The sequence below is a fragment of the Lynx rufus genome, unplaced genomic scaffold (assembly GCF_022079265.1).
Source record: "Lynx rufus isolate CCGP_SWC_20201006 ecotype Redwood Valley unplaced genomic scaffold, mLynRuf1.p SCAF_15, whole genome shotgun sequence".
Classification (NCBI taxonomy): domain Eukaryota; kingdom Metazoa; phylum Chordata; class Mammalia; order Carnivora; family Felidae; genus Lynx; species Lynx rufus.
In genome coordinates this window covers 41,659,395-41,673,569 of record NW_025814829.1, presented here as the reverse complement: position 1 = coordinate 41,673,569, position 14,175 = coordinate 41,659,395, and the positions used below count along the sequence as shown (strand labels likewise).

General features: G+C 32.6%; 1 protein-coding gene across 2 annotated transcripts in view; it reads left to right on the top strand.

The window, feature by feature from the left end:
• Positions 1-14,175, top strand: part of TPR (translocated promoter region, nuclear basket protein) — a 65,239-nt gene that overhangs the window by 966 nt on the left and 50,098 nt on the right. For both annotated transcript variants that reach the window (XM_047076911.1, XM_047076910.1), the window contains exons 2-14: positions 1,163-1,267; positions 3,334-3,407; positions 4,889-4,985; positions 6,514-6,617; positions 6,980-7,144; positions 7,626-7,718; positions 8,365-8,445; positions 8,525-8,612; positions 9,330-9,470; positions 9,904-9,995; positions 10,268-10,465; positions 12,547-12,654; positions 13,794-14,020. In XM_047076911.1, the coding sequence (XP_046932867.1) occupies positions 1,163-1,267; positions 3,334-3,407; positions 4,889-4,985; positions 6,514-6,617; positions 6,980-7,144; positions 7,626-7,718; positions 8,365-8,445; positions 8,525-8,612; positions 9,330-9,470; positions 9,904-9,995; positions 10,268-10,465; positions 12,547-12,654; positions 13,794-14,020 (1,573 nt within the window). The remainder of the gene's footprint in view (positions 1-1,162; positions 1,268-3,333; positions 3,408-4,888; positions 4,986-6,513; positions 6,618-6,979; positions 7,145-7,625; positions 7,719-8,364; positions 8,446-8,524; positions 8,613-9,329; positions 9,471-9,903; positions 9,996-10,267; positions 10,466-12,546; positions 12,655-13,793; positions 14,021-14,175) is intronic.

Sequence of the window (14,175 nt, the reverse complement as noted above, 5' to 3'; positions counted from 1 at the left end):
GAAACGCGGCGATCGTAAATAGGTTAAGTAAGTTTGATACATTGGATTTCTCTGTAAAAGCTGGAGTTTACTAGAGAGTATATCAAGACCTGTTTATAGATACGTATAGCAGACCCTCAAGTAAAGTTACCGGCGACAGTGACTTGAACATCCTTGAAGAGAGATTAAGACCACCGTGATTATCGTTAGAAATACAAACTCTGTAAGTTTCTTGGTTTGGGGGGGGGGGGGTTATGGTGCTGTTTTTGCTAAATTGATTGAAAATTCTGAATACATTATCACTTCAAAAAAATGTAATTATCAAGCAGAATTGGTGTTACAAAGTAATTCCCTGGGGGCGCCTGGGTGGCCGAGTCGGTTAGGCTCAGGTCGTGATCTCACGGTTTATCAGTTCGAGCCCCGTACAGGGAGGGCTCTGTGCTGTCAGCTCGGAGCCTGGAGCCCGCTTTGGATTCTGTGTCTCCTTCTCTCTCTGCCCCTCCCCCGCTCATGCTGTCTCTGTCTCTCTCTCTCCCAAAAAATGAATAAACGTTAAAAAAAATATTTTTTAATAATTCCCTGAATCCCAACACTGAAGGTTGTATACAGCACTCTTTTCATTAGTTTATACATAACTATCATTTGTCTTCTATGTACTTGATACTGTGCTGAACAGTACACATGCAGTCCTTCCTGTGTGAAGTTAGCACAGTTTTGCGTAAATTTGGTTATTTTATAATTTCAGGTGTATGAGTCTATTTACACAACCTTTTAAAACAAAGCAGTTTTTAATTAAGTATTCTTCCTCCATTTAATAAGGTTTTTTGTACGTGTGTCAGCTTTATGCTAAAAAGTAATGTGTGGGGAAAATACTAAGATAAGAGATTTTGCCTACCTTGAAGAATTTCAGTCTTGTGAATAGAGAAGTAATTTGTAAAACTCTCTTTAGTTCTTGTTTTCTTTTATATACGTGTATATGTTCATATATACATATATAGATAAGTATGTAAGGAAATGTTAAAGTCCTTTCAGTGCTCTGTGTATCTTTACTTAAATTTTCTTATTTGGAGTGCGATTCAAATACTGTGTCTTAACTATTAAAATCAATGTTATTAAAAATAAGTAGCAGTATTGACAGTATGTGCACATGTGTGTTTGATTTTTTTTCTCTGCTCTTCTGAAGAACAACAATACTTTGAGATAGAGAAGAGGCTGTCCCACAGTCAGGAGAGGCTTGTGAATGAAACCCGAGAGTGCCAAAGCTTGAGGCTTGAGCTCGAGAAGCTCAGTAAGTATCTAATTGTGTCCTTATTTTATTCTTGGAGAATGGAGATTTTTAGATACCTTTTTGTGTGCCCTGGAAACATTACTATTTATGAAAATACTGATTGTCATAGGGCTTAATGGTCAGGAGATCTGAGTTCCAATTCTGCTGTTAAAAAGTTCTTTTGCCACATGTAAATCATAACATATAAAATGGCTAGAACCACCTGTCCGTCTGCTTACACAACTGTACAGATCAAATGAGAGATGTTTGAAAGCATTTTAAAAAGTCATAAAGCATTATGCAACGGAAAGTGTGATTAAGGAGAGTGACTTTATTATTTGCATGTTGAAGATTAAAGCCTATTAGTTCTATTAGTATAATTTTAACTGTCACAATTTTTACAAATGTGTATGAATCCCAGGATATTTCCTCTTTAAGGCCCATTTCTTGTGAAAGATGAGTAATTTCCTTTTTAATTAGTTTCCTTCTATCAATTAAGTTCTAGAAGGTACACAAGATCTTAAAGGTCGTGGCATTTCTTAGGAAAATGATGTGTATTATATGTTTTGCTTATGATAGAAGAAAGCAAATGTCAGGAAAGAGCTTTCTAGAGTAGGGACATGGTATTATTAGGGATAGCTGGATTTTTAATTTGATTGGGAACACAGAAGCTAATAGTCAAGAGAATGGTTAACACTTCAACCTTTTTATTTAACCAGGTCTGTGGCCATCGAGTATTTAGGTCATAGTTTTTTTCAGCTCATTTTGAAGCACTTAATTTTTTAAAAAAATATGACATATATGTACGATGGTGTATATATACACATGTAATGAAGGTATAAGTAATTTCTCGAGTAGCTACATCTGGTTCATCCATCTGTATTCTGTTTTGGCATGATAACTAGGTCTGTAGGGCTGTGGTACTTAAGAATTTCAGGAAAATTACTGGATTATTGCTCCTTTTATGAGATCTGGAAAAGATGAGGGTAACCTATCATTTGTCTTCTATGTACTTGATACTGTGCTGAACAGTACACATGCAGTCCTTCCTGTGTGAAGTTAGCACAGTTCTGCGTAAGTTTGGTTATTTTATACTTACAGGTGTATGAGTCTATTTACACAAGGCATCTAGTATGGCTTCTAGGAGTATACAGTTATATTTGTGTTTTTTTAGTTTGTCATTCTAAATCTGCACTTTTGGAAGGCAGCAAATGATACAAGTGTGAAATAGAAAATTTAGACTAATTTAACAAGATTTTTCTGTATAATAAGCATCTAGTATGCCTTCTAGGAGTATACAATTATGTTTGTGTTTTTTTAGTTTATCATTCTAAATCTGTGCTTTTGGAAAGCAGCAAATGATACAAGTGCAAAATAGAAAATTTACACTAATTTAACAAGATTTTTCTGTATAATAAGCCAACTGTTTAAATAGAACTTAATATCGGAAATAGTGATAATGTATTTAGTCATTAAATTGCTAGTACGTAAATAATATAGATGTATTTTAATGGAGGAAAGTTTCAGGAAGTATATTTTTCCTAGTTGTGTGCATTTAAGGGAGAGACTGTACAAGGGAAGATAGACCATTATGAGTGGAGATTGTGGGTTTGATAATTCAGTATCAAGCATAACCTTTTCCCTCCATGGTAAAGGCTCTTTTTAAAGTGATAAACAAGCTGAATTAAAATTATCCATTATTGTTATTTGCTCTGTATATATTTTCTATACTTTAAATGTTGTTATTTACTTTCTTGGTTTTGTCTTTTTTTACTCAATTTTCTTATTTGTAAATATAATTTACTCTTTATGATTGACTCAGAGATGTCCTTGAAAAATGATAAACGTGAGAACTGCATATGCGTTTTTCTGTAAATGTTGGTTAGAATGATCAAAAATGTGATTTTGGAGACAGGATAGCACATTTAAACATTTGGTCTACAAGTAAACTTGGAATATTCATGAATTTGGAATGTACAACTCGGTCTTTTTGAGTCTCAGTTTCTTCATTTTGAAATATATATGGTTGGCAATTGGATGAAAACCGTCATTGCAGTTTTTAAGTTCATAAAATTCCTTTTATTCAGACAATCAACTGAAGGCACTAACTGAGAAAAATAAAGAACTTGAAGTTGCTCAGGATCGCAATATTGCCATTCAGGTAAAAGTTATTTTTGTGAATAAAGCTAACTATAAACATGATACTTGAGGAAGTATTCTATTCTGGTTGTGTTTACTCATTACTTAATGGGAAAATGAAGCATGTTCTATCACTAAACAAAAATGCATAAATATATATTCTTTAATTGGTCCTTTATGTGTTTTATTGATTGAGCATTTTTTTACTCACCAGAGTGTATTAGTGCTTAATATAAAAGGGAACTTGCTTTTAACTCTGTAGTTCTTAAGGTTGTGATTTTTTTTCCAGAAATTCACATTGTAAATAAAGTGCCATAGAACTGTAGGTAGGATAGACGTTCACAGATTTATCTGTCCACCTACTTAACCTACCTAGAAATTCTCTAATGTTTACTATTGCTCAGGCAGTATTTCAACTATTGTGATCTGGTTGGGGATATGGGTGAATCCATATCATAATCATTTTAGAGTAGTAAGAAGGATAACAGATGGAATATGATCATGAGGATTGGTCACCCATTGGTTTAATAAAGTGGTCATAGTCCGTGAGAAACTAGATGGAATGTCAGCCTCTTGCTATTGCTTTTTTAAAACTTGTGTTTGATTTGAAATTAAAATGTACTTGGTATATTAAAGGTACTTACAATGGGAAAGAGTGCTAGACTTAATCCAATAGAAATTTAAAATTTTCTGCATAGAACTAAAACACAAGGAAGCTATTAAGTATTTTTCATTTAAAATATGACTGTTTGGATCCTTAATACATGACTGCTTTCATCCTTAAAGAAAAATCATTCAAGGGGGAAATGGGCAAAGGAATTAAAAAAAAACATCAGGAAGCTGCACAAATGGTCTACGGCAATGTGAAAGGTTGCTCTACTTTACTTGTAATCAGAAAAATGCAAAATTTTTTTAAGGAAAAATGCAGATAAAACAATCAGGTAATTATTTTTTACCTCCTCCTGTGAACATTGATTTTTTTTTTTTTTTTTTTTTTAATCTTCAGTTCTGGCATGAGTGGCTTGAGATTGGTGCTTATGAATCAAAGCATATTAATTGCCATTATCTTGTTGTAAAACAGTTGACAAAAGATATTAAAGGTTTTAAGACATTCCATTTCTAGGGCTCTTTCTTAAAAAAATAATTTGAACCAAGGTGTAAATACAGTGACAGTCATCATAATTGTATTTTATGGCAGCAAAAAATTAGAAATGTCCTGTCTACAAAGTCATGTTTAAGTAACTAGGACATTTCCAAGTGATAAATAATGATATGGGAAATTTTTTCATAAGCTATGAAAAATAATTTTTAAAACTGCAAAATATAAATAGAAGTGTTGAGATTATGGGTAATTTTTAAACTTTTAAATATATTAAGTTATAAGAAAAAACCAACCATTCTTAAACCACAGCTAATGTTAAAGTTCTGTGTTCAAGTTCCTATAATGATTAATCAACTTTATTTTTTAATTTAAATGTATTATGCTTCTCCTTTACATGATAGAGCCAGTTTACAAGGACAAAAGAAGAATTAGAAGCTGAGAAAAGAGACTTAGTTAGAACCAATGAGAGACTATCTCAAGAACTTGAATATTTAACAGGTATGAGAAAATACTTTAGGCTCTAACTTCACTCTTTCCTGTCTCTTCTTACAGTGCTAGGAATTAATCCACAGTCCATTTCTGTTGCTGGTGTTTCTTTGTCATAGCACAGAATATAGTTCAATGTAATATCCTATTGTGTCTGCCACTCGTTTGTCTTTAGAGCATTACCAAGGTTTTAAAGCAGTGTCTAGATAAGTATGCATAAATGAAAAACATCTCTAAGAAGTTGTAATTTGAACCAAGATTTACATGCTAACACTACAGCGTTATTTATAACATCAGATTGGAAGCAGTTTAAGTGTTTAGTTGTAGAAGCTAAACTCCTTCATTTTATACAGACACACTTGCTGGAATAAACTGTCCATAAACATTCAATATGTAGAAGAACCTGAAAGGAGAGCTCATATTTAAAACTACAGACTGAAGGAGTTATGAGTCAGGAACATAAGCTAAGTAATACACGTACGTAAGATAGATAGTAGATAGTATGTGAAACAGTTGATATTTTAAGGTAAACATGACTCTTAAGCAGTTTAATGTATCAAATTCCCTTTCGTTACTTTTTAAAAATATTTGAGGTTTTATTAATGGAAGAATTTTCAATTACTTATGTTGCTATACAGTACTATTCAGTTAGGTAAGTATACTTTTCCAGTCTCAGAAAAGTTACTTCAGAGTATTTGTTGATGAAGTTGATCAACTAATAGGTAGATAAAATTGAAACTTTTTTGTTGTTGTTGTTTATTTTGAAAGAGAGAGAGAGAGGGTATACACACAAGCAGGGGAGTGGCAGAGACGAAGAGAGAATCTCAATCATCAGTGCAGAGCCTGATGCAGGACTTGAACCCAGGAACCAGTTGGACAGTAACCAACTGAGCCACGCAGGTGCCCCGGAATTTTTTTTAATAAAATTTTCATGTAGGGGAACCTGGTTGGCTCAGTCAGTTGAGCATCCAACTATGGCTCAGGTCCTTATCTCACAGTTTGTGACTTTGAGCCCCACATAGGGTTTACTGCTGTCACTGCAGAGCCTGCTTTGGATCCTCTGTCCCCCTCTCTTCCCCCCCCCCCCAACTCATGCTCACTCTCTCTCAAAAATAAACATTAAAAAAAAAATTTAATAAAACTTTGCTGTAAGGAGTATATAGAAAACTAAGCATGTACATGTTCTGGCTCTGTTGAGTAGGTTTTTGTTATCACTGCTTTTTAACTTAAATGGCTATTTATGAAATTTTAATAGATCTGTAAGTATATATCAGGAAAATTAATGCTAATTTGCATATTTAGCTTAAGATACTGCATTTAAAATAACCAGTGTAAGTTATATGTTGGCTTGGGTGCACAAATTTGGTTTATCATCTGCATGTTTAAATTAAATTTATAACTAAGTATGACAGAAACAAAATAAAGAAGTCGAGAACTACTTTGTATTAATTGCTTGTATTTCTAGAGATGTATCTTTGATGTTTGGTTTCTCTGAGCATTAATTAGTCATTATTTTCAAATTCTCTTCTGACCTTTCTAGAGGATTTTAAACGTCTAAATGAAAAGCTTAAAGAAAGCAATGCCACAAAGGGTGATCTTCAGTTAAAACTGGATGAACTTCAAGCTTCTGATGTTTCTGTTAAAGCAAGTAACAAATAATTTCTAATGCACAAAATACAATGTTTGCTTAAAACTCCCTAAATTAAATTTTAAATGTGGGCAGGTTATCTATGGAGTGATTAAAATCTGTGTTTTTGTTTTTGTTTAATATCAGGGAATTAATTAAATATTATGGCCATTTTAATTGAAGTGTTTATGTGATGTTTGTTTCTTATAGTTCTTGATATGATTATCTTACCTGATTACCTATTTTCTATTAAGAATGCATGCAAATACTTATTTCTGTTAAAATAAGATTCTGCTTGTATTCTTTAGCTACAGACAAAATCTTTTATTAGCCCTATATTGTCTTTAACTGTAAACATGATTTTCTTGGATATTTTTAGTATCGAGAAAAACGTTTGGAGCAAGAAAAGGAGTTATTACATAATCAGAATACATGGCTGAATACAGAGTTGAAAACTAAAACTGATGAACTTCTGGCTCTTGGCAGAGAAAAAGGAAATGAGATTCTAGAGCTTAAATGTAATCTTGAAAACAAAAAAGAAGAGGTAAGTTAGTAAAACTTTTTTTTCATTTTGGTTAAAACTTACATTTATGTGCCAGGTTATTACAAAAATATTCCATGGGTATACCAAATGAAATGTATTATAATGTTAGAAATGTGGAGGACATAACTGAAACATTTGGCCTAGGAAATGAACCAGTGGCATATAATTAAATATTTTAAGATCTTCTTTGATGAATTTTGATACTCTCTACTATTTTTTTTAATGTATCTTTAAGACATGTTTAAGAAGTGGTGATAAATTTTGTCAACTAAATCCAAGTGTGTTGTTCTGTGAGCTGTTATTTTTCATTCTCTTACATATACATATTTTATATGAAATCCTTTTTTGGGTTTGGGGATTATTTTGCTTTCACTTGGCAGCTAAACTTTATGTTTATCGAAACATACGTTTATGTTATGTAATTGGAAATTAATTTCAGCTAATACAACATCGTCCCTCTACCCAACTCTCTTGTTCCTAGGTTTCCAGAATGGAAGAACAGATGAATGGCTTGAAGATGTCAAATGAGAATCTTCAAAAACATGTAGAAGAGCTGTTGACCAAACTAAAAGAGGTATAGAAGACCACTTTAAAATTTCTCTTTTATAAAATCGTCAAAGCATTTATGAGGCGGGGCGCCTGGGTGGCTCAGTCCATTGAGCTTCCGACTTCGGCTCAGGTCACGATCTCACCGTCTGTGAGTTCAAGCCCCGCATCGGGCTCTGTGCTGACAGCTCAGAGCCTGGAGCCTTCTTCGGATTCTGTGTCTCCCTCTCTCTCTAATCCTCCCCCACTCATGCTCTGTCTCTCTCTGTCTCAAAAATAAAATAAAAAAAACATTAAAAAAAATTAAAAAAAAAAAGCATTTATGAGGCTATTATTTTTAAAATGATCTCATGTTGTGAACTATTTCTGGCACCATAAAATGGCCAGGATACTGATATGATGTAGCTAGGTTAAAATAGCTAGACCCAGAAAAGGCAATCACGTAGTTTATCCAATATCCAATATATTGTTTAAAAATGAGTATGGTTAATTTTAGTATTTATATATTACACTTTAAGATAAAAACATATTTTTGTTTTTAAGGTAATTCACCTTTATCATGAAAATTGATGTTAATTTTTATCTCTTTGCAAATTGTATTTTTTATCTTAGTCTTTGATAAGCATTCTAAATTCAGTTCAGATGAGACTGCTGTAATTGGGTCTTTTTTGCAGGCCAAGGAACAGCAGGCCAGTATGGAAGAGAAATTCCACAATGAATTAAATGCTCACATAAAACTCTCTAATCTATACAAGGTAAATGCCCAGCCTCACATTTTAGTGTCCTACTGTTGCATTTTTGGATGTCAAATAACTTTGTAAGATTAAATTTTAGAGTGCTGCTGATGACTCCGAGGCAAAGAGCAATGAACTGACCCGAGCAGTAGATGAACTGCACAAACTTTTGAAAGAAGCTGGAGAAGGTAAGATTTAAATTATGGGGATTATTTTTGGTTTTAGATAAAAGGTGTTTTTTTTCTTTACGTTTGTGTAGGTTGTTGGATTTGGAAGGCAATCTTATTAGAGACAAAATTTGGTATAGAAGAAAGATTCTTGGAGTAAGAAACTTTGAATTCTATTTTCAGCGGCTATTTTCTATTTTGAAAATAGAGTTAGCTACTAGTTTTCTGTTTTTTTCATCTTATAATCCTATATATGGTCTGATTTCTAAAGGAAATTTTTCTTCCATTTATGAGACACTTACTTGATGAGTAGTTTGGGTATTCTCTTACTCCATAAATAAGCCTAACATTTCAGTTTGTAAATTGTGTCTTTTAGGGTCTTTGATTTTCTTATATTCTTATTTGTAATGTAAGTTATTTTCGTATGATCTTTTTCCAGTCATTTTCTGTGTTCTAAAGATCAGAATAAAATCAAAGAGATACGTAGAGCCACTTCTTTACAATCTGAATTCCCTTATTTTCCCCTTAGATTGGAGACATCCAAAGGAGAAGTAGATTCACCAGGCTAGGACATTTAAGGAATGTAGAGCAAGAGCTTTCAGAGGGTGACTGTCAACCATAGCCTGTCTACAATTTAATGTTGTCTACTGAAGGGAAAAATAATGACTATTCTGTTACATTTTATAAACTTCCAAGATTTTAATTGTGTTTGGATATTGTCTTTAAAAACGTTTTTAGCCAATAAAGCAATTCAAGATCATCTTCTCGAAGTGGAGGAATCTAAAGATCAAATGGAAAAAGAAACGCTTGAGAAAATAGGAAAGTTGGAGAAGGAATTAGAGAATGCAAATGACCTGCTTTCTGCCACAAAACGTAAAGGTATGGATTAATAGGTACTTAATAATGGCTTGAATGAAGTACTAGAACTTCCTACATAGTTCTTACTAATTTCCGCTAATAGTATTTCTTTATCATGTTGTGATAAAGGAAACTCCATTAATTTATAGAATTAGAATTTTTTACTTTAAAATTAATATCTATCTGTATCTTTACTATATTGTCAAGTATAATTATCATTTGATCACACATAATTTATGTGTCAACTTCCAGAATATCTTTAACTATACTTAACTGCATGATTTTTAGAATTGGATTATGTTACCTGACAATTTGATACCCCATTGTAAAATCCACATAGGAATTTGTATGTAATGCTTCATAGGTGTCACATTTTACTCGTCTTGAAAAAACTGTTAGTGGCTTTAGTTTGAAATATTACAGAAATACACTAGATTCCTATGTCTTGGCACAGGAGCCATATTATCTGAAGAAGAACTTGCAGCCATGTCTCCTACTGCAGCAGCTGTAGCTAAGATAGTGAAGCCTGGCATGAAATTAACTGAGGTAAGAATGATATTTAAATCTTACTGTTTTCCTTCAGCAAAAGGAAATTTGCTGAAATTTAATGCTGAGAAAAATTATTCTTAAAATCATCTGATGATTTCTTGGAACATTCCAAGAAAAGCTTTCTTGGTTTCTGGTTCTTATAACATAGTAAATAAACATTAACGTCTTATGTAAGTGCTAACACATGTTTATTATGAGGCTGTATCAATTACAGGTATATACTTCTGTTGTTATGCTCAGATTTGAAACAATCCCTCTTCTCCTTTCAGCTGTATAATGCTTATGTGGAAACTCAAGATCAGTTGCTTTTGGAGAAACTAGAGAATAAAAGAATTAATAAATATCTAGATGAAATAGTGAAAGAAGTTGAAGCTAAAGCACCAATTTTGAAACGCCAGCGTGAGGAGTATGAACGTGCACAGAAAGCTGTGGCAAGTTTATCTGTTAAGCTTGAACAAGCTATGAAGGTTGGTTCCATTCTTAAATTTTAGCTGTGGGAAAAATATAGATGACACATGATTTACTAGGTAATTCTTTCCTAGAATTAAAGTGTTTGAGTTGGGAAAGGCTAATCGTGCTTTTTCAGCAATAGAGTAATTCTACTTTATTAAACACCTGTAATAAGGAAATGTTGTATTCTTACTCTGCTAAAATTATGGGAGCCTTTTATATTTTTTAAGACATTAGAGATGTTTTCTGTAGGATTCTCTAGTGGATGATGAATAGCCAAATCCCGCTGGGCTTTTCTTCAAATTAAAATAACAGTCTCTTTGTAATAGAACTCTTTTAAATTTGTCACAGTCATTCCTTGTCAGTCAGGTTCTGATATTCTGTCTAGAAATGGTAACATTGTTTGACCATAGAGAAGAACTCCTTTTTTATAACATTTCATAATTTGGCAAATATTTATGTACATTATTTTGTTAACTGTTCTTTGCCAATTGGAAGTACCAAGGAAATTCACAAATATCTTCCCTTTTAAGGTTCCTTTTTATTAGATAATGATTAAAAAACTTTCTGATAATTTTGCTTTTAGGGTACAACTATTAATATTACTGAGAAGTAGTCAAAGTTTATTAAACAAATTTTATTGAGAAAACTCAGTTAAATCCATTTGTATCTGCTGTTCTAAACTGATCAGTTTCTTTTTTTTTTTTTCCTGGAGATTAGTATAAATAAATAGGGTCCTTAATTCAAACTTAAAATTTTGTTGCTGTTGCTATTACAGTTTAGTTGTCAGTTTAAATCAGGGTATATTATATTTAATGGTCTCTTTCTCCTGCGTTATATGACATCTGTCAGTCTTGCCTTGACAGAATATTGGCATTTAAAATCTGCACACACACACACCCCCAACCCCATTGTTTGAAAAGAAGTCCCTTGGATATAATTACATCATCTTGAGTTTCTCACTGTTGAGAGTGTTTTGCCTGGAGCTTATTGTCTGTAGAGGATAGTGGAGTAGAGGGGCAGATGTTCATTGTGGAAAAAACCTATTTGTTTTTCACTAATGTGCAGGTATAACAATAAAAATCCTTTACATACTTTTTTAAAACTAGTTAAAGAATTTATAGATAATTTCTGTATCTTCTTTATAGTAGAATCTTTTGTCCATAACCAATATCATGTGTCCTCCAGTCTAGATTCTGTGATGTTCATTTGTTAGATACTTAAGAGTTTTATAACCAAATTGCTTCTTCCTTGGCATCGTGGTCAATCCCATTTTAAACTCAGCAGATTTGTATCATTGCCATCTCATGAGTATTTGCCTTCTTCATTTTGTCACATACTTGTTTCTACAGAAAATGGTTTATGCATACCTTTAGGGCAGTGCATTCAGGTACTTGAAACCACAGGATAAATATGAGCCATCTTTCACTTGGATAGTATTTAAAACATTATTATGTAAAAGAAACTCATCAAGAGGCAAAATTTGTATGGATTTGAGATAAAGCATAAGATTTCAACAAATTTTGTGCTTTTTTCAGGCTCCTTAAAAGTATGCCCCTAAATCCCTAGTGATATTGTGATGCGAAACTTAGCAAGACACTGCTTATACTATTTTTTTTTTAACAGCCTTGAAACATAGGCTGTTGCTTCTTTAGAATTAATTCCTGATGCCTTTTTTATACAAGTCTTATGCATCCCTTACCCAACATTTACTTTTGATATGTATTCGCAGATAAGTAACGTATTAATGATTAGCATTATAATACAGTCCTTTGTTTTCATCTCAGTAACACAGCTTTTGAGAGTATTTGTGTGATGTTATTTGATATACACTATTAATTTCATGTGGCTGTATAATTGTAATTTACAGTTAATTCAGAGTGGCAAATTCTCCATTGTTTGCATTAGCATAATGATAAGCAGTACTTGAGATATTAAGAAGTGTATGTGTTCATATTTGTAGAGAAGTAACTGCTTAGAAACTACTATTTTATACAGAAGTAGTTGAGCACTGTATTTTTATTGTTCATATAACTACTTTATTGGTATAGATCTTAGAAGGGAATACAGAATTTTCATTAGAATTTATGTTTTAAAGGAGATTCAACGATTGCAGGAGGACACTGATAAAGCTAACAAACATTCATCTGTGCTTGAAAGAGACAATCAAAGAATGGAAATACAAATAAAAGATCTTTCACAACAGGTTAGAATTTTTTGTTTCTTTTCTCTTTTTTTTTCTGTATAGACTGCCCAGTAGTGATCGAATCTGCAAGTATCTAAGATAGAACTACTGCATCTGAAATTCTCATCAGTTAGGGATACTACTCTAACAGAATTATAGGCTAGTCATTGTTTTTTTGTTTTTTCATCACCCTTCCCATTTATATTTTAAGTACTTGATAAATTTTCAAATTGCAAGTACCGATTGTAATAAATGAAATAATTCAAGGATGAGTAAAAGTTTCTGCCTCCTACTCAAGTCCCAGAATATAACCAGTGCTAATAGACTAGTTCTTTCATGTCTTTTTTCATATATATGCAGACACATGTGAACATTCATGAACATGTATAAGCATTCCTTGTTTTTTGTTTTTTGTTTTTTTTTATTTATTTTGAGAGAGCACAAGTATGAGCATGGGAGGGGTAGAGAGAGAGGGAGAGAGAGAATCCCAAGCAGGCTCCGCATTGTCAGTGCGGGGCTTGAACTCAGTGAACTGTAAGACTAGGACCTGAGTCTGAGTCAGAATCAGAAGTTGGATGCTTAACTGACTGAGCCACCCAGGTGCGTCCCCCTCACCTCTTGTTTTTATTGAAATAAAACCATGCTATATGCATTACTCTGGAACTTTTTTTTTCCAACTGAGTAAGTCAAGAATGTAGATCTATCTTGTTCATATATTTTATCCTCAATTTTATGTGTAGGTTTACGCACATACATGAAAACCTCATATGAATGGAATTAAAATCTATTTTTCATGCTGTCCTTCTTCCGCACCATACAATATATACATAAGCATGCAAGTGCAAGCACACACACACACACAGGTATATATTTCTTTGTGTTTTATTTGGCCACTGTTTTACAAAAATGGGACCATCCTTCTAGAATTGTGAATTGGTGATTTAAAAAAAACAACAGCTTTCATTGACACTTTTATAGAAATGAAAAATAGTTTTTCCCATTAAAATTTAAGTTTTAATATCTAAAACAATCTTGGTATTAAGATAATTTAATATTGATGGCTTTCATAAAGTAATATTTTCATTTGAAAATTTTTATTCTAAACATTTCCAGAATCAAAGTCAATGCTATTTGATAATATATTAAAATTTTGTTTTTAGATTAGAGTGCTTTTGATGGAACTTGAGGAAGCAAGGGGTAATCATGTAATTCGTGATGAGGAAGTGAGCTCCGCTGATATAAGTAGTTCATCTGAAGTAATATCACAGCATCTAGTGTCTTATAGAAATATTGAAGAACTTCAACAGCAAAATCAACGTCTCTTAGTGGCCCTTAGGGAACTTGGGGAAACCAGAGAAAGAGAGGAACAAGAAACAACTTCATCCAAGTAAGCAACTGATTACCTCAGTTTGTTTAGCAAAAATATTTATTAAAAAGTTCTTACGTGTCCCTAATAGTGTTGTAAACTGGGAATATGATGACTTAACGGAAAAAAGAATTGAGCAACAATACAAAAAAAATTTTTTTTTACTCTTAGGGATC